General features: G+C 43.9%; 1 protein-coding gene across 24 annotated transcripts in view; it reads left to right on the top strand.

Moving 5' to 3' along the window:
- The window catches only part of rap1gapb (RAP1 GTPase activating protein b), an 80534-nt gene that overhangs the window by 30900 nt on the left and 22502 nt on the right, over positions 1 to 27132 (top strand). For 4 of the 24 annotated variants that reach the window (XM_061784059.1, XM_061784058.1, XM_061784062.1 and 1 more), the window contains 3 exons: positions 19639 to 19732; positions 20360 to 20476; positions 25719 to 25821. In XM_061784059.1, coding sequence (XP_061640043.1) covers positions 20421 to 20476; positions 25719 to 25821 — 159 coding nt within the window. In that variant the 5' untranslated portion in view covers positions 19639 to 19732; positions 20360 to 20420. Of the gene's footprint in view, positions 1 to 236; positions 393 to 19638; positions 19733 to 20359; positions 20477 to 25496; positions 25822 to 27132 lie in introns of those variants that run through there. The other 20 variants (XM_061784070.1, XM_061784046.1, XM_061784052.1 and 17 more) reach the window with 13 other exon arrangements.

Raw genomic sequence — 27132 nt, 5'->3', positions numbered from 1 at the left:
GACCGCTCCCTGCCACCAATGCCAGTCAATGTACAGTATGTTCAACACTTGATTTGTATCCTATTCCGGGGACTCTTTCTCAATATGAGTTCATAAAGATGTATGCATGTCAAGGATGAAGAGAAATTGCAGAACAGTGGGAGGCTCTGGAAGGGAGGGATGAGGGAGCGGAAGGAAAGGAGAGGGAGGGGGGGATGCTCTCAGTATCACGTGAGAGATGAGGGAGAGTGAAGGGAAAGAGAGGGAGGGGGGATGTTCTCGGTATCACGTGAGAGAACAGGAGAACCTCATCTCGCAGCAGCAGGTGTCGGACGACCGAGGAGAAGTCGGCCGCGGAAACAAAGCGAGCGGCAAGTTTGCCGAGGCTTGATAGGATGCAGTGCCGCGTGCAGGTGAGTGAGGCTTCAAACGCGCGAAGGTGATGAGCTGAGGATGAGGTGTTGCGTCTGAACTTTCGCTGTCTGGTCTAGGAAGTGCCTCCTCAACTGGCCTGAATGACTTCACTTTCATTGTGCATTAGGCCACCGAGCGTGATTACATTAGTTGCTCACCGCAAAGCTTTCGGGTTAATGGGATGTGAGTGTGTGTGTGTGAGATGTCCCACTTTAGGGAAAAATCTGTGATACAGCATCCAACTTTGAAGGGGACATACTATTATTACGGAAGATTGACTTGTTATTGTTTGTATACAACAAGTTGTGTCTGCCTACCACCCATCAAGTGTGAAATTAAACAAGCAATGAAATATTTTGCTATCTGCCTATTTCTGAAAATCGGTCTCTGAAGTAGCCGTTGGGCACTTTTGCTTGATTTTGGAATATTAAACACAATATTATGTGCTTGTGAGGTGCAGGTATTATTTCTATCCTGTGGGGACGCCATACTCACATTCTATTGTAGTATCTGTGACTATGAATGTGTATGGCCTGGATTGGTGTTACCTGGGCGTCAGTGTGAGTGTAGTTGACTGCGTGTTGACTGACTTGGCGTGAGTTGTGGCCATCAACTGCTAGCGAATGAATGTGCTTATTGCTAAATAGCAATGGTAGGCTGTATTTTTTTGGACTCTTGCCTTGCGCCATCTTATTTCTAGGCGGAATACTACATGCGACTGTCTGGAAAAATGACCCAAGGCAGTTTTGGGGTCAACCTTTTTCGTAATCAAAGTATTAGAATTATTCGATCAATCCTCGCAGCCCTACTTGTTTACTTTCACTGCGTGTTTTGGTTGGGTCAGCACCTGTATACCGTGGCTTGTCTCCATGGCAACGATACACAGCCAGCCTCTTGCTGGGTCAAGGAGCTCATTGCTGCAAGTGCAATTTTTAACTTTCACACTTTGCCAGCTGTAAGTCTATAATGTACAAAAATCCACATTCCCAGTTTGTTGCTAAAAGTGGGCAGCGAAAATCAATCATTCAAAGAAGCGTGGACTGAAAAAATTGCATTCTCCCTCCAACCAGCAGCACAAGACCAATGTGCTCAATAAGAGGAGACCTTCGTGTAATGATCTCCAATTTGAAATGGCATTACGACATGAATTCTGAAGAGACATTTCCTCACAGCTCAGAACAAGAGCAATAAATGCACTCTCGTCGTCATATCAAGCTGCAGGCCGGATTCTTACCACATCTATGCCACAACAATCAAACAGTGGCGCTGATTTTGGCTAAGCAGAAATAATAAAAGAATCCGTTACTGAAGTGAAAGAGGAAATGACAGCTACAATCAAGCAAATCCCCTGCTGTTGATGACTCCATTGACACCACTGATAAAACGCATCTGATGGTGTTGGAGAGGAGTTTGAATTTGTTGTTTTGAATAAAAATGACATTTTGTTTTGAAAATGACACTTGTGACTTGACGAACCTCATTAAATGGACCGTTTTGGTTTAGGGGGTTAAGGATGAGGTGTTAGGGTCTAGGTATATTTTCACAATCAAACATGTTCGGGCATCCAGGGATTGTTTTAAATTGTGAAAATAATGCATCGCGTCTCGAAGCGAAATCTTGTTATACAAAGGCAATTTGCAATTTCCTACTTTCATCCCATTCAGGAGTGATCAGAAGCACATTGTTAGCGGTACTAGGGCTGTCGTCAGCCCGAGAATGCCCGCTAGCCATCTCTAATGGGCCAAGTTAGTCTATCATTAATGGACAAGCTTACTCGAGCGCGGCGGACCTTGACGCGATGATGTCTGACTTTTCCCGCACCGCCTGCGGCTTCCTGCCATTCGCTAAGGAACGCGGTCGCATCCTCAGCGACGCGGCGTGCGCATTAGTCATCTTCACACTGCATGTGGCCTTGGGTCAGCCATGCGACTCCAGAAATGTCATTTCTGGCAGATGAAAATTCCTATCGTGAGCCTCAAGATGAAGCTCATAATTCATATTTGTATTAATTGTTACAAAATGACCAAGTATATAAAAAGGCTTCCAAATAGTGAAAAAATCAAATCCATTCTCTCCCCTCTGTTGGCATGTCCGCTGAATGCGCTGAGCCCACAGCCCGCTCCACGGCGACCTGGAAAAATGGATGCTACTTCGTCTTAGCATCGTGTGCCTACACAACATTACACGTTTGAGCAGTGAAAATATATCCGCTTATTGAAGCCTCTGGTGGCTGGAATATATTCATAGGGCTTTTTGACGCCAAGACGGCCCCAAGAATGAATCATTCTTCCCCGTGTATTGCGCACTCACTGCCGACGAGGCACTCTGTATTGGGCACACGGCTGACGCCGAGGCACTCGTCGACCTCGGCGGCGTGAGACACCCTTCCACTCTCTGGCTGTTCCCCTACCTTCCGCCTTTCTGTCGCATGCGCATGCGCACACGCCCAACAACAAGGCGCTCTACTGCCCACATCAGTGGACTATCCAAAGGAATATTTTTGGCATGTGGGCTCGCTAAGTGCATGTAGCGCAATTACGGTAACTAGATGCGGACGCGGACGTAAGTTCTTGTATAGTGGGGGAGTTTGGCCCAGCATCACTGGGCCCCAATTTTATGAGTTTAACACCAACTCCACAATTCAGTAGAACAGTTCTTTCCATGTTTTCAGCAATTTTATACATATATATATATATATATATACACATGTTCAGTAGAACAGTTCTTTCCATGTTTTCAGCAATGTCTGATGCATTTAGAAACAAATCTCTGAATTCACTTGAAAGTTAAGTTTATTTTCAGCTAAATTCTAGTTTCTATTCATTTCAAGCATATTGCACTGAGCAGCCAGAACAGCCATACCTCTTTTCTACATCACTACATTTACTAGGTTCTTTTGCTGACTGTGTTTTACGTTTTCATCATTTCCTGTTATCACTTTTTTGATTGCCATCGCTGGTCCTCTTCCTTGGTGGCATTTTCATTTGCTCAAAGAACGAAAGCCCTTCCATGGCGGCATTCTCTCTCATTTGCTTAAAGAGCTCAAGTTTCCCAAGATTTGCAGCGGTCTCACATCACATCTTATTTCTGCTTCACATGCTCGTTCGTATCTTTGACTTGAGCTGGTAGTGCTCCAAGGGCCGCATCGCCTCTGATGTAATGACAAATGCCTACTTAATGCACGAAAAAATGTAGATGACATGACAAATATATCTGATACCACCGACGTGGGCCCATTGATCAAAATCTACTTTATTAAAGATCACAATCAAAAGATGAACTCTTTACCCACGTCATGCCGACCTCTTCTAATTGAACTGCACTTTTGATATAAAAACCTCAAAAAATTGGAAAATGTAAAATTGTTATATTCTAGAGAAAAACATGCATGCCGCTTTTCTACATTTGGCAATTTCTGTTTTTATGGTCAGGTTTTGATTCGTCCATATCGTACTGAAGTCACTGACCAGTTCCACTTTCCGATGTCGCATTGAAGTTTCTGGTTTTGTGTTCAAATTAAGCCATTCATCAGTTTTTAGCAGCTTTTGATTTAGCCATATTGTACGGGAACCCAGTACAGGTATTTACTGTTCTTCTCATCTACTAACCACTTCCTGGACCTCCTTATGCTGATGTTAAGGAAGCAGATGGAGAATCTTACCCCAACTTCTACACCTCGAGACGGCCAACAGGCCGCTGGTGGCTGCATAAGGACTGAGCTTTATGTCTATAGCGGAGGCGCTGCAGGAATGTTTCGTGTCATACGTAATGTCCACCATTCTGAATCAGGTCTTGAAATCTGTTCCGACGTGGAATAAAACGAACGCTAGCTCACCGATCGGACATATTTGCCATAATCTGTCGACCATTTTCTTGCCTTTTGTGTAGATGGAAATTCCAAAAGCTTTTAAACTTTTGCAGGCAGCGCACATTTCATTGGCAGGCAGACTGCTCGTTGACCTTTTTGCTTCTCGACGTGTAAATTTACAGGTCAAACCCACCACATCTCGCCGTCTGCTGACCCCTGCGGGGAGCTAGACCTGTCGTCCTAATTACATTTGCGTTTTCAATTAACTTTGTGGCGCATTGAGCAGTCCGCGCCCCCCACCCTCCAATGGTCATTTTCAGCTGCAGCAGCAAACCCTTGCACACCATGATTGGACACAAAATCCGGTATTCTTATCGCCAGTTAATGACCCACGGCGCTCTGTGGAGGAAGCTGCTGGCAACGCAGGATTAATTATAGTTTAAAAAGCTTTATGTCCGTCTTGGCGAGTTTCTGCTGACGAGCTGATGAGCTTAAAACATAAAGGTGCTTCTCCCATTGAATAAGGGCGGACTCACTATGTTTCTTGGCAATGCTAAAAGTGGACTTTCTGTGGGGGGAAAAAAAGTCACTTTTGAATTGCTTGTGTACAAACAGTTGGGTGCTTCCCCACCCATTAAGTGTGAAATTAAGCAACCATGTTAATCGATCATCTGCCTCGTTCTGAAAATGTGAGCAAATTTTGCTGGATTGTGGATTTTGCTGGGGTATTTCGGCAAAATGTCATCCATGTTATTATGCCACCTGGGCACTGTGAGGGGGAAAAAGCAAAGTCTCCTGAGCTACTTTCTAGGAGACAAATGGTGACTAGCAAGGTGGTACAAACGTGTCAGTCAAGCCATTATAGTCTTTTGCACTATCAGGTCCATTAGTCAATTTAGGCACGGTCAAGATCTAAGTAGAGAAAAAGCCTGTCGTCAAGTGGGCATCCAGTCTGATATCGTCGATCTCAAGAGCTTATTTGTATTGCGTTGGCTGCAACATCGGTGGCGGAATCTTCTCTCTCTTCAGCAAGCTGCTTATGGTCGGTCTGTTATCTGAGCAAAAGTGGAAACACACAAAAAATGACACGTTTTCAAGACTGTTGACAACTGTTGTTGCTACAATAGCAAGCGTACTACCTTGTATTGTAGCCAGCACTGGGTTGAGTTGGCCGCTAAGCTACACTGCGCTGCGCGAGGCTACACTGGGGCGACCCTCAACTACAGAATCTCTTTGAATATTGCTCAACTTCCCCCAGTTTTATTCTACATATATTAGTCAAATCAACAATGCCTCTGCGGTTTGCAGCCAAGTAGTGCACTCAGTTTTGCCTCAATTGCTTTCATACACAATGATCGAGTCAGAACCACACGATCGTCACAATTCTGAATGAGCCGTTAATCGATTGATAGGCCCTTCCTTATTTGTTGCATCTATCACCATCGATCAACTGTGTTGTTCCAATTTACATACAAATGGAGACTCTAGCTTAGCTCTACTCGATCGCAGCCGATTTTCAGTCGTGTTTTTTTATCAGGTAAGCAACTTGCCGGTTCTCAAATTTAGAAATACTATGCACAAGGCATGGCACAGGTTACTTTGTCCATGGACAGCATCAAAAAGGTTTTATTGTCATTAGTGCGTGTCGTTGTCTTAAGACTATGCAATTTCTTGTAGCCTACATAGATGGTGGTAGTTGTCAATTCATGTAAGCCACTTGTGCTGTGTTCCATAAAACCGGGACATCGTGAATGTGTCCGTTTTTAGACCAGGAAACATGCAATGGAAGGGCCAAAGTCAAAGATCCAATTGATGTACCCCGAGCCCACCCCCACGTTGACTGTCGAGTGGGAACCATTTAAGACCAGACCTTGGAAGTTCCAAGAGGTATATTTCCCATTTCCTAGCAGGCTGCAATGCAGCATCAGCACTGCACCCGGAGGCTGCATTCAGAAAATCGAATATATTAAGTCATTTGCAGTTCATCGATCAGTGGTTAACTACTTAAGTCTTGCTCAAAGTCCTAAACCCACTGACCCAAGAAAAATCTACATTTTTGACACTCATGGCAAATACGATCCATAGTCAAGCAATGATGTGTGTTGCGGTGGGCTCACATGTATGTTTGGTCGCCTGCTTGATCCACGGATGTCGCAAAGCCTTTTCCGGGGTGAGCCGCTTTGTTGCGTCGTATCTGCTCAGTAATGCACAAGCACTTAATAGACCCTCGTACAATTCCGTACAGTACAGTTTTGAATGTTTGAAGGTTGTTGCATTGATATTTCTCTGAGGGTGGGTGAACCTACTCGAGACAGCACCGAATAAAGTCCAGAAACTTTGGATTTTTGGACTTCAGTCTCGTGGCCAGAGGGGTCTTTGGTAGTTTTTTGTCTTCAGACTCCGAGCCATCTGGAAATTGGGTGGGCATGTGGTCATAACATTTTTGCACCAAAGATTGGGTTAAAATAAGCCTTTTAAACCTCACCAATACAGTAGTTTTTCCTGCTCGCCGCAGTCAGTAACTCTAATGGTGGGAGGCCCAGCACCTAAGGAAGAGTCACGTTCAAGATCCCAACAACAGCGGCAGTCTAAATGTCAAGACTGAATTGTTATGAGCTCATATTTACCCTTGTTATACAGTTGAAAATGTCACCTTTGTCTTTGCCTTTAAAGAGAAATAGGCCCCAGTCGAGCTCAGCCAGTGTGCAGCCGAGGCTCCACATGTCGGAGGCTGTGGTGCAGCACTTGCCGAGGAGACGCTCCGGAGCCATGTACGCCAGCGTCTGATTGGTGGGCCGACCTGCGGGATAATGAGACGCATTGGATGTGTCCTCTGGCATAAACATGAAACATTTTCAAATGGCTTTACTGGGCTCATGTCTCACCATATGGCAGTCTCACCTCTGATAAAGATGCTCCCTCCGAAGTCACTCACTGCTGCGTTGTTTTCCTTGTCCAACAAAATGTTTTCCTTAAATAATCAAAGAATGTCAAAAGTTAGCGCGTAATGACTCCCAGTTTGATTACATTAAACTATCAATCATATATAATTTCATTTAAAGTAATTCTATGATTGTGGCTAGGTCGCAGTGTGTTAAAATGCTTCATAGTCTGTCAACTGCAAACGGAGTTCCCCAAGGCTCTGTCCTAAATTACATAACGTTGTTCAGTTTGGACCATGCATCTCCGACCGAATGTTGTGAGCTATTGGTTTTTGGAGATACATGACAATGCCAAACTATAAATACAGAAGTATTTACATCAATGGGTCTATATTGAGCTGCTATTATCATAACAATATTTTGTTTGATTATGTACATTTCCAATAGAATTTTGATTCGTGAAGTTGTACTAGTTTCATGAGTTGGCAAGGTCACATAGAGTATGTTAAAATGGTTCCTAGTCTGTCAATTCCAAATGGAGTTCCGCAAGGTTTTGTCCTCGGACATCTTATTTACTTAACATTGTTGTTCAATTAAGAGCATGTCTTTCCAAACTTATTTGCGCTGTTGACAATACAATGAATACGTCTGCATTTGGTTCAGTTGGTCCAGATTGAAGTACTTCTTTTAGCAACATTTTGTTCCTGATTTTGGCTTGGTCGCGGCACGTTGAAATGGTTCATATAGTCTGTCCATTATGAATGGAGGTCGTAATGGACAGGTTCTGTCCCTGGACCCATTTGTTTACTATTGAGCAACAATTAATGAGCAACAGCAACAATGAATGTTTGTCAAAAAACCAAAAAATGGCTTATATTTAAAGATAAGTCTCTTGCTTGTTCTGTTGACAGCAATATAAATACTTCAGCAATTGGTTCAATTGGTCTGTTTTCCTGTTTCCATTAACAGAGTGGGTTTTCTTTTGAACGTAAACCCTGTTTTCCTGTTGAAAAGAAAACATCGATTTTATTAAACGACAGCGATTTTATTTATGGTCACGTCGTAAAACTGTAGATGGACTGTTTCACTGTTTGCTATGTCCAAAAACTTGGCTAGTCTATCAATAAGGAAGGATCAGCATATATGAATTCTTTGAACAAATTGTTTTGGTTTTTATCTCCTTACCGGTTTCAAGTCTCCGTGGATGAGTTGCACATCTTTGAGCACCTTCAGACACTTGAGCACATCGATGGCGTATTTCCTGATGTCGGCCTCGCACAGCCGTCGTAATTTGCTCTCCACTAAGGCTTTATGGAGGTCCTTTCTAAAAAAGAAAACAAAAAGCATACGAAAATGAGGCCGTTAACAGGCCTCATCATATGAAAAGTCCCCCCAAATAAAGTCTTCAACTTACTCAAATAGCTCAAAGGTGATGCAGAGGTGGCTGCGGAAGTAGAAGTGCTCCTTCATGTGGACCATGTTGGCTTTGTTGGTCCTGTCTAGCCGCTGCAGGGTTTTTAGATTTTCCAACTCTGTCTGTGCCATCTTATGCCCTCTGCAAGCAGAAATGATCTCACTTCACTCGCCAAAAAACTCACCTATTTGTATATTTGTCTGATTTTCCTGTAACACTTTTAACAATTGTACCAAAGCACTGGCAAATACAAGTAGTAATTGGTCAAGGGAGGATTGTTGAAGTGACACATGTTCACTGAGACTATAAGATCTTTGGCACTAAGTTGAGCGTGGGTTGTAAGTTTGAAGTTAACAGTCTCCGCCGCGTGTGAATGGACATGAGCCCTTTTGGTACATTTTGTAAGTCAAATCATTGTTTGAAACGACTGGTTAGAGCGTCTGCCTCGCAGTTCTGAGGAGCGGGGTTCAATCCCCGGCCCCGCCTGTGTGGAGATTGCATGTTCTCCCCGTGCCTTGCGTGGCTTTTCTCCGGGCACTCCGCTTTCCTCCCACATCCCAAAAACATGCATGGTAAGTTAATTGACAACTCTAAATTGCCCGTAGGTGTGAATGTGAGTGCGAATGCGAATGCGAATGCTTGTTTGTTTGTTTGTATGTGCCCTGCGATTGGCTGGCAACCGGTTCAGGGCGTACCCCGCCTCCTGCCCGATGACAGCCCGCGACCCTGGTGAGGAGAAGCGGCTCACAAAATGAAATGATACTAAACTGTTTTGGGTTCATAATCGACTCAAATATGCAATTATCAACATTTTGATGTGTGGGGCTGTCAATGACTTCACCATTTTTAATTGCAGGGGGTTTACATTATACCATTTTTTCTCAAATAGTCGCCGTGCCATATTTAGTTGCTCGGTACCTCATCCAGTGAAACAATGGCCTCCCCGAATGAAATCGGTTCATAGTTGCTACCATTCATATACAGACATTTGAACTTTGTTGCTAACCCAAACAGCAGAACGTCTTTCAGAGTGACTAGCATTTCAGTACTTTGACACGTTATACAGTATTGTGTGCATCCATATTAATGTATATTAACCATTTTTTTGGTTCCCCTTCGTCTGCCTTGGTCCCTGAGTAGAGCTTTTTTTGTTTCAAACTCAAGTTTGACTTGACATGCAATATACAGTTCATATGATGGTTTTTTCAGAAATGTGCAAAAAAACACCCCTGGCGACAAATCCGGTATTCTAGAATTGAGCAGCTCTCACTAATGACTCAAAACTATCAGCTAACAATTGTGTTGTCCATGGGAACAAACATACAATTGGGAGATTCTCAAATGTCTCCTGACAGATTGATTATTCTTTGGTGTGCGTTTTCTTGAGTGATTCTTCCTTCCCCCGATCTGCCCGCAAAACAATTGAATAAACTTGTTCTTTATTTACAATCACAAATTCTTGTGCATGTGGTCAACGGGTTGGCCAAGCCACGGACTTCGTGATTGTGTTGCGAAACAGAACAAACTATTGTTTCTTCTTCTTTGCATTCTCCCATAGTCCGGATGCCCTGTGGCACCGAGGTGCCTCTCAGAACAATCTGGAGTACACCACACTATTGTAACGGTAGTAAGCCTCGTCATGTGCAGTCTCACATTTTAGAAATTGGTTACGTTAAGAATCCATGTGTGCACCCCACTTTACCCAAGAAATTGGTCCACGACTAGGCTAGTTTTGGTTAGGGGATAAATCACTACGGAATGGAAAGAACCTCTCATGGTGTTTTTAATCTCTGTCCTGGTCTGGTGAAGATCTTACTCGGCTGTGTTTCGAAAGACCTTGATGGCAACAAGTGTCATGGTCTTGTGGTCCCTGCATTTGAGCACCTTTCCGGCCAGTCCCGATCCCATCACCCCCAGCACCTCAAAGCGGTAGGCCAGGTGGTCTCCAGCCCTCTGTGAATTAATGGTTTATTCTGTTATTCTGGAACTTCTGGACGTCAGCATCTCGAATGGGCGGACACTCACCACTTTGTAGAACCCTTTGGAGTCGTCGAAGGACTCGCCCTCCGTCGCCGGCGTGGACTCTTTGGAGCGTCGCAATTTCTTGGCCTTCTCTCCTACATACCACACGTGTCGGTATTCCTTGATTTCGTTCTGCTCGTATGGCGTCAGGCATCGCTTGGTGTCCCGGAGAACCGCTGTGCATATTCATAGTTCAGATGTTTTGCAATGGTATGAGAACATTTCAAAGCGGAGGCACTTACATTCGGGAGTCCTGCACTGTGATTGGGAAGTGAGGATTCTGTTCCTGGAAGAGCTTTTGTTTATCTGTGTAGAGATGCATTGTAACAGATTCAGGATGGCCATTGTACATCCATTGATCAATGATGAATCTTTGACAATTCCATCCACGTGTCTTTGTCTGAGAGGTTATGTTGCATCACCGCCTTGAGGCGGTGCAGCCAAATTCACTTCTCGGACACAATTCAATCGAGTTTGTTGCCATAGAAATAAAAATGGACAACTGTCAAGTGCATGACCGAAGTTTTGAACCAACGTGTATCAGACTTCTGCTCGGAGCTGATTTTTCGGTATCAGCATCCCGCCGTTCGAGATTCAGTCAAAAGACCAGACCTGCGTCAGTGACTGTTTCGCTGCTTTGATTTTCATACTTATGAATCAACAGGGCCTGAAATACATTCAACCCAATTAGTTTGCTGCCTCAATGGGCCGCTATAGAAATGAAAGGTGGCGTTTGCAGTAAATAAACACTTTTTGTCATATATGCTAAAACTATGACCTATTATTCAACTGTCAAGAATATTTGAAAAATATTCTGTCAGAAAAACAAAAAAACTAACCAAAAAACATCACTCTCCGGCCTCCAATTTCATATGAATTATCATTTTGAAACCAGGGACTGTTTTAGCAGAAGACGTGACTAAGAAGTGTCAATAAGTTTCTCATGCTTGCGCACATACTCAAGTCTGCCCCACACAGCAGCCTTGCGCTTGTAGTTTTCTTGGCCGGATTATTGCTAACTTGGTTAGCAAAAGAAGCCAAAGCGATGGAATTGGACAGCTCTCGAGACAAATCAAGAGTAAACATCTGTAATGGCTGCATCGTTGTGCTTGGGAAACAACGCCAATGTCACCGTTCTCACTGGATCATTTGGTAAGTTTATCACCTCTCATATTTTTTATTGATTATACACTCCCCAAAAAATAGTCAAACATCAAACCGGCAACATTTAGTGTTTATGCTTTCAAGGCAGCAGCTGTGGCTAACAATTTGTTTACAGTGCACTTTACATACGTACAGTGAATGTCTCTTGCGCGTTCGCGTTCATGAGGGGTGTGGCTTTGGTCAGGGACTAACTGCATACTATACCTTTAATACAAAAAAAATTATCAAGTTTCATTTCAAACTCATGAACAGCAAACATTTTGGACTGTGCAGTCCAGTGTACTGTAGAGCCATTTTAAAGTAATTAACAGCAAAGTTTGTGGTTATTAGACCCCTGGTAGGATTGGGTTTTTTGGAGATCCAGGCAGCAAACGTGTAATTGTTGCACTAATCACTGCAGAAAACAGTAATTCAGAGTGGATCGTTAGCAAAATGTCGACACAAAGAATCAAGTGTTAGTATCCCCCATCATTTATGTCGTATTTTAGTTTTTCCTATACCAATCCATCCCCAGATGTGTACTCACTCGAGCACAGACTTGTTGCGCGGGCGTCGAGATGGTTTTCTGCTGAGTCATGGGAATTTGCGGGAACCCGAGTCTGGTTTGGTGCGGGGGGTTCAACGGCAGGGAGGTCTGACGACGGGCCGCCGCTTGGATGTTTTTGGTCAACTTCAGCGGCTCTTTGTGGACTCTTGAGGTAGGAGGAATCTCGAAAATGAAAAGGAGACGGGTGAGTCCACTTCATTGTAATGCATAATAAATTGCATTTGACATTAGAATTATTGATTGGATGTGGCCCCTGGCCCTTCGGCTTCCTCACCCACCCCTGCATTAGCGCGCCATAGTGGTGGGCAGATCCAGCAAAAATATCCCTATTGATACCGTTGGTTTTGAAATTGATCGATACCACTTTGGAGAGTTCAGTTTCTGCTGCGGTTTCGTCAAGTGTAAGCCGATCTTTCTTTGAACTCAGTTTGCTTCAATTATTTACGCTTTGATTATATTTTAACTTTTACAAAAATCCTTGTTTGAACTTCTTTTTAAATAATCCTATCAAAGACAGATCAAAAAGTAGACTGAAGGGTATACATTTATTGCCTTTCTCAAACACAACACAAATGTTTTATATTTAAAACTTTTTAACAATCAAAATTATTCTATGATGGGGGGTTTTTTAAATCCAGAAAATAAGCACAACAAAAGTAGAAATTTGATTTGTTTTTTGTACTGCAAAAATATATTTTTATTTCTCCAGTGATAAGTTCAAGCGCTTTGATAAAACAACGACTATGTATGTGAAACATTCTTCTGGTAGTGTATATTCTTTCTGAACAAAAACTTTTATTAGGGTTATAAAGTATTTTCTATTTTGCAATGAACTTTGCACGAAATGTGCCCAAGATTTTAAAAGCAGTAAAGCAATGAATAAAGTCACGTAGTCAAATTTAATAATCTCATCAAAAGGTTCAGAGAATCTGGAGAAATCACTGCATGGAAGCGGCAAGGCCAAAAACCAACATTGAATGCCCGTGACCTTCGATCCCTAAGAAACTTCTGCATCTGCATCAAAAACCGACATCAATGTGTACGTGATATCGCCACATGGGCTCAGGAACACTTCAGAAAACCAATGTCAGTAAATACAGTTCGGCGCTACATCCGGAAGTGCAACTTGAAACTCTACAATGCAAAGCCAAAGCCATTTATCAACAACACCCAGAAAGGCCCTGCCGGCTTCACTGGGCCCGATCTCATCTAAGATGGACTGATGGAAAGTGGAAAAGTGTTCTGTGGTCCGACGAGTCCACATTTCTAATTGTTTTTGGAAATTGTGGACTGTTGTGGACGCAAAGTTCAAAAGCCAGCATCTGTGATGGTATGGGGCTGTGTTAGTGCCCATGGCATGGGTAACTTGCACATCTGTGAAGGCACCATTAATGCTGAAAGGTACATACAGGTTTTGGAGAAACATATGCTGCCATCCAAGCAACGTCTTTTTCATGTATGCCCCTGCTTATTTTAGCAAGACAATGAATGCCAAACCACATTCTGCACGTGTTACAACAGCGTGGCTTCGTAGTAAAAGAGTGCGGGTACTAGACCGGCCTGCCTGGAGTCCGGACCCGTCTCCCATTGAAAATGTGTGGCGCATTATGAAGCGAAAAATACGACAACGGAGACCCCGGACTGTTGAACAGCTGAAGCTGTACATCAAAACTAAGAATGGGAAAGAATTCCACCTACAAAGCTTCAACAATTCGCGTCCTCAGTCCCCAGACGTTTCCTGAATGTTGTTAAAAGAAAAGGTGATGTAACGGAGTGGGAAACATGAGCCTCTCCCAGCCTTTTTGGAACACGTTGCAGCCATCAAATTCTAAGTTCAGGATTATTTGCTTATAAGAACAATCAAGTTGATCAGTTTGAACATGAAATATCTTGTCTTTGTCGTGTATTCAATGAAATATAGGTTGAACATGATTGGCAAATCGTTATATTGTTTTTATTTATGTTTAACACAACGTCCCAACTTCATTGGAATTGGGCTTGTACAAATCCCATGTAAAAACACTCAAATGTGCTTTAATAAAATAATGACAATGTGTAGGAAAAAAAACCAACTATTTTTGGATTCCGATCTATAATTGTTTCTGAGAATATTTTTTGGTTTGTTTTTTCAAATCAAGTATTTCGTGTTCGGGTTTAATAAATGTATAACTTATAAATTAAATAAATCAATGTAAGATAAATGAAAAAAAGAGATTTTAATAGAATAGTAATAGAATGAATAATGGCGTTTAAAAAAAAATGTAAAAAAAAGACTTCAATTCTAAATAATTTGATGCGTCATATAGAAAAAAGATGTATATCGGTCGTGATACCGGTGATACGGGCCTTGAATTGACCTGGTATGGCATGAATAGCAACTCTTGCAGAGTGCATGTGCAATATTGGGATGCGGACTAGCTTTCGCCCACATCGCATTGCAGCGTTGTGGTTTTTGTTCGTCGCTCGTCTCGCAAACTAACCTCGTTGAGTTGCTCGTGAGTTGCCTTGTGACTTTTGGGCGCGGCCGCTTGCATCTTCCCGGGTGCCGCTTTCTGAGGTGGCGAGCATGTCTCCACCTTCCACAAAAGTTTCGCACGCGACCGGCGGCGCGTGCACTTTTATTTGTAATAAAGTGGCGTCGGGTCGTCATCGCCGCATGAAAGATGGATCCGGCCTGCACGTCAGCGGCGTCACGGGCGTTCGGTGACAACCGGGTCGGCTTGAGTGACGGGGAGAAAGTGGCGAAGTTCCTGCTGGCGGGAGGTCGCGAGCGTGTGTGCACATTGACGGTTGGCGAGGCCGTTGCCATGGTAACGCGTCGCCAATCGCAAACAATCCTAGATCAATTCAGCATGAATTATACTGCAAGCTCATATTGTGATCGGTTCACGTAGAAATGCTCAAATGAAACATGCAATGCAAAAAAAACACACACACAAAACATTGCATATTCTACTCTTATTTTGGAAGTTCTTAATTTGCTCATGTATACCGCTTGCACATGATTTCAATGTGGTAAACTGACATCATTTTCCCCTCTTGGAAAAGAATAAAACATGTCCGTTTCACACGTTTCACACGTTGGAATCATGTTCCAATCAAGTCCATTCATTTTGAACCTAAAAAATAGTGTCATTAAATCCCGGTCATGAGCGCTTGCACGGTGTACTCTCTCAATCTTCTGAGGTTTGGAGTTTGAATCTGTGTGGAATTTGCGTGTTCTCCACGTGCCGGTGTGGGTTTCCTCCCGCATTCCAAAACAAACACGCAAGTCGGCTTCACCGAAGTCAATGGTAAATCCGTCTATTCGCGCCACGGCTGGCAACCTAACGAAGACAAAGCGCCACACGAAACTTCTTGCTTAGGAGGACGTCATCATCATCGCGTTATAATGTTGTGGCCGCTGCGATGTATCGTTCAGTGGGATGTTTTCACGGTCCGCTTCGAATCACTGAACAATTCCATTGCGTTGTCACACTAGAACTGCAATTGTCTCCAACGAGGCCAGTCATTTTTCTTGGGATGTTTTCTGGGCAGTTAGGGTGGATCAGGTCGTGTTGCTAGGTGACGTGTCCGAGACGGATGCGCGTGTGCGTGGCGGCGAAGAAGAATTTACACCCGGCTTCGTTGGCCGACGAAGATGTACGATGGAGCTCCTCGTGTGTTGCCGAGAGAGAGAAAGACACGCCGGATAAGTCCCTCGTGTCTTTGGCTCTTCTCGTGTGAATTTGGAACGTAATGTCTATTATGAGGAGACGCACCAAGAAGTCCCAATAACTCATGCCCGAAAAGACACACAAAGTCTTCCATTTGACGTTGAATGGCTCACCTTCAAGGACAAACTCACCCCGGAGATTTGGCCACTTTGCGACCAGATTTCAACCAAGTATACAAGACAGATGGCCGATGCCAAGTTGTTTAGTATTTTAACACCTGTTGACAATGCTTACGTCTGAAGTTTGATGAGACGCCATAAAACACCAAATTCACCAATTCTTTCCATTCCACAATTCAGCCCCCCGAAGCCATTTTTACTCAACAGCATGGGTCTATCATCAGTAGACCCACAAAAAAAGTCTCAAGAAGCCATGCCTGGAGAAAACAAAAACAAAAACACACACACACACAGGAAGTCTGCCATTTTGCTTTGAAGGAGCAATTTCCGGCTATCTTTCGAAGGCAATCTTGCCCGAGAGGTTTTATGCGATTGCTGCCAAATTGTAAGCCCTCATACCAGACGGATGGGTGATGACAAATCGTGAAGAATTGTAAATTCCAGCATTGTTGGTGGCACATGGTGGCAAAGTTGGATGACTTAACATAAAACCAGAAAACAAAAATGTATGCCCCCACAGGCAGTTTCACGTCGTAACATGAAATTTCGTTGCCTATCATCAGTAGAGCTCCCAAAAGGTCTCATGAAACCATGCCAGAAAATGCTCAGGATGTCTGGCAATTTGGTTTAAAGCAGCAATTTGAGGCTTATTTTTCCAGGTGTCCCTCAAAGACAAATTTGCGACCAAAGTTGAACCGCCTACGCCAGACGCTAAATTGTGGAGTACTGTAGTTTTTGTCATTGAAAATGTTTGAAATGTAATGAATCGCCAGATCCAAAAAAACAAACTCAAGATCCGAGCTAACATCTGAAGACATTCATTGGAGAAATAGGCCCAAACGTATGGACACAATAATTCTACTCAGCTCCGATTTGCTTCAAACTTTGTGAAGTTTGGAGGGTCTCTTCATCGCTGCCTGCAGAGAGTTGCATTCATTTGGCCTCTTTCGATTTCATCACAAGAACAAGACTGCATGTCAATTCTCTTCTCTATTGGACTATTAGCACAAAAGGCCTTTGTCACTGCATCCATTTGGACTTAATGGCTGCCATCATATTCAACCATGTAATTAGATGATTCCCTTAAGGAGTGCATGCTGCATCTGTGGCGGCGTCACAATTGTGACCAGATTTGTTGGGGTGCCGGCGGGTGTAATTAGCTGGCAATTACTGCTGTGATTTATCCGTTATGGAGTCTACAAGTGTCCGTATCATCATCGTGTTGTTGCGTCAAGAGCACTCGGACATGGTGGCGGTCCCTGAGCCCCACTCTGACTATGACTATTAGCCATACAGGCAAAGTGTAAACGTGTTGTGACATTTGTATGTCGCGCGAGTGCGGAAATAGGTTAACCCTGCTAGTTCACGGCATGGGGCCCTATTTTTGTGAATGGCGTCAATCTGCCGCTTCAGGTGGAGCAATTGCGCCAGGGACGGACGGGGGTGAGACCATCCATCCGCCCATCCATTTTCTGAGCCGCTTCACCTCACGCTGGAGCCTCTCCCCGCTGTCATCGGGCAGGAGGCGGGGTACGCCCTGAACCGGTTGCCAGCCAATCGCAGGGCACATAGGAACAAACAACCATTCGCACTCACATTCACACCTACGGGCAATTTAGGGTCTTCAATGAACCTAGCGTGCATGTTTTTGGGATGTGGGAGGAAACCGGAGTGCCCGGAGAAAACCCACGCAGGCACGGGGAGAACATGCATCTGTATGATGTGCGTGCACTCACAGCTGACAACGAGGCGCTCTGTGCTGGCATTACAAAAAACCACTTGTAGCTCGAATCCCTTTGACACTCACTGCTTTGCTCCTTGTCTTCATATCGCATCGTCACGTCAGGTGTCAGGCTGCAGGTATCGTGTGTGTTGTTATTATGATTGTGTTGATCCTCTTATCTGTCTTGTACAATATAAACACGCAAAACACTTGCAGCCTTCAGAGTGAGATTTGGGCGACCCTGAGCGGCGGATCGGGGCTCGCTATCTGCAAGATTAAATCAGAACTTTGAATTGATTGTAATGATGTGCGGCAAAAACACGTGTACATGGCACACGGTAGGATGATGAGAATGATGATGCAATATATTGATGATTTCTTCACCCAAAAGCCGTGGTTTCTGTGTGCCAAAACAACAGAACGGGTGGAATATGACAATTCCGACGGCTGCCATGGTTCCCCGTGGCCACTTGGAAATTTGTGAACAGGATGGGCGCACGGATGGGCCGCCACTTGGAGCCAGTGACTGACGTGTGAGACAAAGTGGGAAGGAATATTGCGCGGGTCGCCTTTGACACACACGCAACAAAGAAATGAAAAGTTTCAATGTGTTTTCATGGGCCATTTCAAAAGTATTCTGCCTAAAAGCAAACATTGTGGCTGCACAGCAGGAAAAACAAAGAAACAATCCAAATCTCAATGAGATCCAGTGAAAAGGTTACTCGTTACCACTGCAAGATGTTTTTAGCTGTTACGACTTGCACTCTGAATAAAACATGAATACAAACACAGGAGTTTGGTTTTGCACGACGGAATCCAAAATATTGGATCTTTTTCCGTTAAATGATCAAAGGCGAGAAAAGCGACGATGCCGCGGCATTGCCGAAAGATCAAAACATCCAGTTCAGATTGCTCCCATGTGGAGGCCATAATCATCGGCCAATAAAAAGAGAGCAGATATTGAGCAATGTGGCGCTCAACAAGCATGATAGCCCTTCTTCAATCTTTCAACTTTTTGCAGCTCATGTAGGGATGTTTAAGATATTGCTGTATTTATTTTTTTTTTACTTGTCAGTTCTGAAAGAATCTTAAGACTTTTTTCTGCTGGAAGCTCAAAGACGGGAAAAGCAATGATGTAGCAATGATGTCATGGCATTGCCCCAAAAAGTTTGGACTTCCGGAATGAATAGGGGGGCATCAATAATAGCATGGAGATTGATCTGCTGTGATCTATCAACCGGCATTATTATCACCACATATGCTAATTCTAGTTCATCAAAATAGCTCAGCAGCAACAAGTTTTGCTCTGACCAACCCATCGGAGGACGGAAAAATAATGACCTTATTGCGGGCCTGTGAGGCGAATTGGAATTCCAATGGTTTCCAAAAAAATAAGAATCCCATGGCTAATAGGGTTTAAAGGTCCCATGCCATCAAATAGTTTGTTTTTCATAATCATTGATGTCCTTTTATCGGATTTGCAATATACAGTAATAGGGTTAGGCCATTGAGACGGCCAGATTTCTCGTTAATATTCTATATTGAAATACGGAAAACAGCTTTGCGTCTTGCGGCAGCCGAGCGATAGAGCCTTTAAATCCTTTAATGGGGTCTCGCTGTCATTGTGAAGCACAATTCACTCAGCATTGGATTGTTGGATTGTCCACTAATAAGGAAAGCGCTTCATCGGCATAGTGTGCTCCGTGAATGGCCACTGGCTCACGCAGAGTTCATTTATTCCTCTGACATCCCGACTCAGGCGACAGCATCTCTCAGGATCCACGGGCCATTTGCTATGAAATTGTCGACACTCCGATAGTCCTAATCTCTCCCTCCGCTTGTGCTCACAGGAAGCACGATGGAAGGATCCCTCGCATCCCTGATGGCGTAGAGCGCTCCCTCCAATATTCCGCATCACTGCTGCCTCTCCCCGCTATCTCGCAGGTAAGGACATCCTGGGATTTCATCGTTCGCAGCCAGGAAATGGAGCTTGTCGCAAATGCCGACAAGAACCCTTTTTTTTTTTTTTAACCAATTCTTTTTTTAATTTGTTAGCTGGAAAATGCCATTGGTGTTTTTCATTGCATATTTCACCAATAATGCTGTTTCTACATCATGGACACTTTTGATCTGGCATTAGGTTAGGGGAATTTTACAGCGGTCGTGCAATGGTGAAATGAGTGTGTATAGTTACTTTCACATTTATTGTAGTGCCTTTTATGGTGTCATTTACTCATATGTTCTATACACACACAAAAATAAAGGTAGGTATATGGTATGCACCATGAATTCTGCCTAGCAACAAGTGACAAAGGTGTTGCTCCCTACTGTCTGTTGTTTGCGTGGTTCGATACGTCACCATTCGACAACAAATAATGAACTTCAAAAAATACATTGAGGAGACTTGAATTTGCAATATGGATATTTTACATGGAATTCAAAGACGTGGTTCAATGATGAAATGAATGCATATAGTTAAGGCATATAGTGCCTTTTATGGAGTAATGTCCTCATCCAGCCCGAGTGACTGTCTTCCTGCCATCTCTCCCTGTCCTTTTTTTGCTGCCTCAGCCCCAAGTTGCCAGCGAAACAATGCACAAGAACGAAAAAGGGGGGTTCTTTTGGGGCACAAATGGGTGTGTCCAAGGAATTCTGCCTAGCAACAAGTGACAAATGTGACGTGAACAGGTAACATTATCCCTGCCAGCGCGATTCATTTTTACTTTTTATGGTTCGTGTGGTTTACATTTCATTACATTGCCATCAGACAATGTCATTGTAATCAACATAAAAAGAAGAAAGAGTGGCTCGACACACAAATGAGCCGCCATTTTTCTTGATATAAAACAGAAGGCTATTTTGTTTGATAGATACAGATGGATCGAGCCAGATGGTTACAATAAAGCGCTTTTCACAGCGGGGACATGATGAATAAATATGAATAGATGACTAACAAGATGCACCTGTCAGTCGTCGGCACGCTGGAATCGCACTTTTGCAAACATGGGCCCTTTTTTCCCCTGCAAACAAAATAATAATAGTTTGATAGTATTAAGAAGATATGAGCCAACTTGGTATGCCTATTTTGACACGTTCAGGCGATTTGATTTGATTTGATTTGATTTTGGGAGCCTGCTGCGGCATCCAATGTTTTTACTGAAGCGAGAAACACATACTGATCGTCAGGCCTAATTTGATCTTCTGATCAAAGTCAGCATGATCGTCTGTCTCGATCAAAAGCTTCTGTGGTTGATTGTTAAATGTGATTGTTTTATGCTCCGGGTCAGACATTTGTAAACGTGAAACCCAGTTACCCTGCTGAACCGAGCTTCTGCGACTACTCTGTCTTCCTCGTTGTATTTCCCAGTCGTCTTGATGTCCTGTGGCACTATGCTGCCTCTCACGGGTCGCTTTCGGTATGACGACAGATATCTGGCTTTGTGGAGGAGACTCACGACCGACATCGCCGCTGTGTTCTTCCTCTAAAGTACACCACACTCACTGGGAGAGAAGAAATAACACATTTGACCAAATCATGTGTAGGCTCTCTCACTTTTTGTTAGATATGGGTATGCCTGTACCATGGAATCAACAGGCGATTCAGTGTCCCTAAAATGCCCAGATTCGTCTGTCTGGACATGTAAGCATCACGTTGTCTCAAAAAAGACGTTTCTGTACCCTCAAATCTTTGTTTTCAGCCTAAATCCAGACTTTTTCAGTGAGTCATTCCCGCTCGAAGCCGGAGCTGTTACATCCGGGTGAAGGGTGGCGCGGATGCCCCCGATTCCGCCATCGCCCTCCCACGCTCCGTAAGCGTGTTTGGCAGACGCTCGTAGTGTCTGAAGGCATCTGCGCACTCTGTCGAAGGCTTGCAAAACAAATCTAGACTCTCAGCTCTCCAAGTCAACGCATAGGAGGCTCTGCAGTATTTCCATCTCACCGCATTCCAAAAATATCAAATATACAGGTTGTTCGGAAAGTTGATTTTGTTCCTGTATAGAGTGCATATGTACATCCTGTATTCTATATTGAAACACATCCATGTAGATATCTTATCGATCGTAAGAAAAATTGACAAGAAATGCACAGTAACTTCTTTCTTTCTTAACCAGTCATTCCCAACTTGTGTGTTGAGAGATTATCAGGTGTGCTGCTGGCAATTCTCCAATTTCACTTAATGAGTCCGAACCAGTTCGGGGTGTAGCCCGCCTCTCGCCCGGAGATAGCCGGGCGAGAGGCTCCAGCACGGAACGGAAGATGAATCAAGGAATGAATGGTCCAAACCTGATGATTAACTTACTGCACGTTGTGTACTTTTGTCATCTATTAATGCCAGCGACATATAGTGACAGGCAGAACAATGAAATGTTCATCCACTAGATGGCAGAAGGTTTTTTTTAATATATATATATATATATATATATATATATAGCTTAGTTTGGTGGTGCTGTGAGCTTTTTTTCTAAATCCACTTTGGCTCAATAAAGGTTGGTTGGTTGGTAAATGACTGTCATTCATGATTAGCAATGCAACGAGTGACATGGAGATTTGCGTGTGATCGCTGTGCACCAGTCAAGTTTGTCTTTGAATCAAAGTTTCACCTTGTCAACTGATGACCTGCGCGCTTTCCAACACAACACAGGGATTGTTTCTCTCCAGATAGTTCCAAGCAACTCAGAAAGTCATTGAAGAAGAAGTTGGCCAGTGAGGCGGAAATGTACTTAACCTTTTGTTTGATGAAGAGAGGAATTATTTTTGAGAGCTGGTTTGAGAAAATACCCGAGAAAGTGCATTGTTCCACAATAACTTTTTTCTAAGGAGCTCACCTCCTCCTTCATTTCCTCACAATCCTATTCCTCTTCAATCTCCGTTTCGACGGGGTGTCATTTTGCCAAGACACCATTCCACTGAAGCATGGTTCCAGCAATGAAATCAAAACAATTGCAAACAAAATTCAATATGCAATTGTAAAGGACTGGTCATAGTATTTCGAAGTTGACTGACAACGCCGGCCCAGGGAAAAACAGCACGCCATTCATCTCGCCACCGTCGACGACGCTGTTGATGATACGTTTACAATGTATTTTGCCCGAAAATGTCACTCCTTTCCTGTTGACCTCCCTTGTTCAGTGACAGTGTTGCCGTATCGCTATCCCCTATTTCGGATTCAGTGCACTGCAAAAAAAATGTTTTCATCTTCACATTGCACATATTTCACCGTTCCCAAGGTGGTAAAATAAACGCCTCCTAGGCTAAAACATTCAAACTGTAAATCAATCAATCAAATACAAATGGGAAAAAAGATCATTGAAAGGAATCAAATGTACACAGTGCACAGTACTACTACGCATTCCTGTATGTGGAAGAGTTTCAATGGTGTTTAAGTGTCCTGTTGACGCTTCTGCTTGAATTTCAACTGCAGAACCTAGTGACGATGCTAGCGCTAACTTTGCTTGCCTCCTCAAGCCTCACTCTGTTCATTTTTCATATCGGGTCGGGTCGTCAATATTGACTGTAGTGGCATTGCTGCTTTGGCTTTGTTGTACCATTGAATTGTTTCTGATTGCAGACAGCAAAGCAGTGAATTCCTCTCAAAGTGCAAAAGAGTGAAAAACCCACTTTCCATTCTTCTTGGCACTTCTTTACGCTGCGTTTATGTCCCATTTCAAACGGAGCAGCGTGTGCCGGTGGCCCCCTCGCGAAGTCTAACTCGAGCGACTTTACTTGGCAAAGGTAGCCTCGCGGATCTGCGGCCATTGATTGATTCTCTTTGAAGTCTGGTTTCCATTTGAGGATGAGAGGAACCCTGTGAGCATCAATGAGATAGTGCGGGGGTGGGGGGATTAGGGGGAAGACATAATGCTTTGGATGGAAATGAAGAAAAGAAAAAAAGGGTGCGCTCTGTTGTGCGGACTTAATGAAGTCGTGGAGCTGTGCAGCCGCACTTCGTGGATATTTACGCCCTCCTTTGGTACGCGCCCGCATGCTGTTATTTTGTCGGGGCGAAGGACTGCCAGTCGCGCGGCGGCGCCGTTAATAAGTCACGCCGCTCGTGCGCCGCCGAAATACTTTGACGTGAAGAGATCTCCATTTTAAAATGGCGGCGGCTCTTTCGGCCTTCCCGTTGTCTTACCGGTGACCCGACAGCGGAACTTTTTTTTTTTTCTTGCAGGAAAGACGAGAAAAATGACGGCGCTCGAGAGGTGTGCCAAACTTGTGGCATCTTGTTCGAACAGACTTTAGACTGTTAATTGCGCCCAAAGGAACATCAACGACGTATTGCGCAAAGGCTGTGAACACTTTTGTATTGTACATGCGATTTCTAATTTTAAAAAAAAATCTTATTCTATTTAAACCCACAGCACCATTTAGGAAGCCCTGTTCTACGGAATTCTTCACATCACACCTTTGTTGCTTTCATCAGTTTCCAGGTATCTTTCTCAACTTCCATTATTTCCTGGCAGTACAAAAAATTGCTTCCACATTCAGTTGTTTTGGTCATCTGGTCATCCCACCAGTGGAGGTCTTCACATGACAGGAGCTCTGTTTCGATTTGTGATTGACGCTTTGAATGAGGAGCAGGACCGTGGTATACACACTGCTTAATCAGCACTCTGAAAGACAGTTGTACAATCTCAGTCCTCCAGGGTTTTCTTTTTCTGAAGAGACGCTACAATACAATACAATACAATACATATCATACATAATGAGTGTCGACAGTGTTTTGCTACAAATTAAAACAACGACGTTACAGAAAATGGCACATTGGTGTGTGTTACAATTAACGCAGGATAGGTTGGGTGGGTGGGGGGGGGGAATCAGCCACTGTTCCTAACGTTTTGTAAGAAAGTGTGCTTGCCATATCATACGCTACAAACACAGTAGATTGTTCAGGTGTACCTCATAAAGTTGGCAGGGTTAGGGTGTTATTCTGATCGTTCGCGCCACGTGCTTTCGCCAGCTCATCCGGGTTGTCAAATAACAATTTGGGGTTTCACTCAACAACACAACCTTGCAATCAATACGCTTTACATGCGCAACAACACAAGTCGCAATTTGGACGACGTTCTGGAAATATCCAACGCGATTATCTTGCTTGCATTCGTCTCTGAGTGTTCTCTCCTTGAGTGTTGCGCCGCTGTCCTGTCATAGCCTTTCAGACGGTTTCGTCCAGTAGCTAGACTTTGGACTTTAGGCCTCGCTCGGAAGTGATTCTGGTCGGTGATCATTTCATGGGAAGAGAAAACTCGGCGTGAGGCAGTTATGACGTGACAGTGGCGCACAACGGCATTATTAGCAAATATCGATTTGCTTGTTTTATTTCACCCTTTATTGGTTAGGCAGATATTTTATGCAATGACATAAAAAGTAAATTCTACATGATATTTTCCCTTGATTAAAAGCATCCTTTGAATGGATGAAATCAAATCTAATTGAAAAGAAAAAAAGGAATCAAAGTGCTTAGATGTGATCAAGGTCAGCTCCAGACGAGTTTCTAAAGCATTGCGATGTATTCAGAAGTGCCCCCGGCCCCCGGCCCCCGGGCCCCCCGTCAGTGCAATGACCTTTAATATGACATCAGCATGCAAACTCAGTCAGATAAGCCTGATTGAAACATGATGTTGTTAATTCCATTTTAAGAGGCCCCCTTTGTGCGTGCTGCAGGGGGGGAAGACGAATGTTCCCGTATCGTGAGTCAACAAAAACGAGAAGCGCACACAATCGCGCATCTGAGACATTTTGTTCCTCCCTTCCTTCAACTTCCTGCAGTGCAAATGCGTGTGTGCTGCAAAAAGAGGAAGGAAGCGGAATCCCATCCTCAACATTTCGACGGCAACGTCTTGTTCCTCGCAACGCGACGCAACGCGCGCACACCGACTCAACTTTCCTCCTGCTTTTGTTTTTGTTTTGTTTTTTTCCCCACTTTTAGCGCTCGCCGTCTTTGCGCGACGATGATGGCGAACACCTTCTCGTACGCACTGCTCCACAGCGCCCCCCGCAGACCTCTACTCAATAGGAGATGCCTGAGCGATGTGAGTATGATTTGTATTTGTGTGTGTGCCCTCGCCTCCTCAAAGGTTGGCAGGCGTTGCTGATTCCAGTTGAGACATTTCCAATCTTGTTTTGTCTGACGTCCTCTGAGGAGAGAGCGGGCGCTTGTAGCGTGACGGATCGGGCGGAAGGTGTCGAGGTCCTCCTGGACACGCAAAATGTCAAATTCTTAAAAGAAGGAAAAGTATGAACTGTATTTCCTCAAATACACTTTGTTCCCACCATTTATAGAGCCAAAGCAAATATTATCCATGAGAACAATCTCATGGCACAGCACCCCAAAAATGTCCCAAACTGGATATATCCGGAAAGAATGATCTCGTCTCAATTGAATCGCAGATCAACGTAGTGTGAAATCCGGGCCTGTTTCGTCTTATTCTGTTGCGTGACATGTTAATTGCACCTTCTGCCATCTAGTGGAAGAACCTTTCATTGTCCTGCCTGTCACGATACAGCGCTGGCATAGATAGATGAACATACATTATTATTATTATTATTATTATTATTCGAGTAACCCAATGAAGTTGCGGAGTCGTGCCATCCATCATACATCATACGAAATACATCTTTCATATGAGCACTACTTTTTTTCCCCATGAACAGGGTTTAAAAATCCGAGTGGTACGCACGTGTATGCTTGGTGGGCGTGTGTTAAGTTAAGCGATGGCCCTTGGTCATGTGGAAACATCAGCCGCTTGTGTTACATGGCGAGCAAACATCGGGCGGGCCAGATGTGTCCGTTGCCTCACGTCGGAGCTTCTTTCATACAAGCACTCTTATTTTTAAGCTAATTAAGCTATGTGACCGTGTTCAGCTTGACTTGTTTATGAAGAAAGTTTACAGTGAGCAAAACAAAAAGTGGAGAGGCTTTTTTTCCCGTCTGTATGACCGTAGGCGCTTTCCTGATTCAGGGAGAAGGTTGGAAGGTTAGGAGATTATGGGGCCAACAATCCCCTGCACGGAATTGTGCTTCTGGAGAATGATGGAAGACGGACAATACCGACAGGAATCTTACCATTTGCTCTGTGTTGTTTTGTTTTTTTTGAAATGCCAAATGGCTGCATTTGGCATTGGTTTTGTGAATGGGTTTGTTAGCAAGCAGGTTACTGCCTGGTTCACGGACATCGGGACTAGACAGTGAGCAAATAAATACTGTGCATTCTTGGGCAGAGGGAAATGGGTCAGTTGTGAAAAAAGGGAGATTTTGTATTTGTCCGACGTGACATTGGAGACGATGGTCACGACTCCACCATTAGTGCGTTTGGACGTGGAGAATGATTCCATCATGACGT

Source organism: Phyllopteryx taeniolatus, chromosome 9 (assembly GCF_024500385.1).
Source record: "Phyllopteryx taeniolatus isolate TA_2022b chromosome 9, UOR_Ptae_1.2, whole genome shotgun sequence".
Taxonomy (NCBI): domain Eukaryota; kingdom Metazoa; phylum Chordata; class Actinopteri; order Syngnathiformes; family Syngnathidae; genus Phyllopteryx; species Phyllopteryx taeniolatus.
This window is presented reverse-complemented; position numbering and strand designations above follow the sequence as displayed.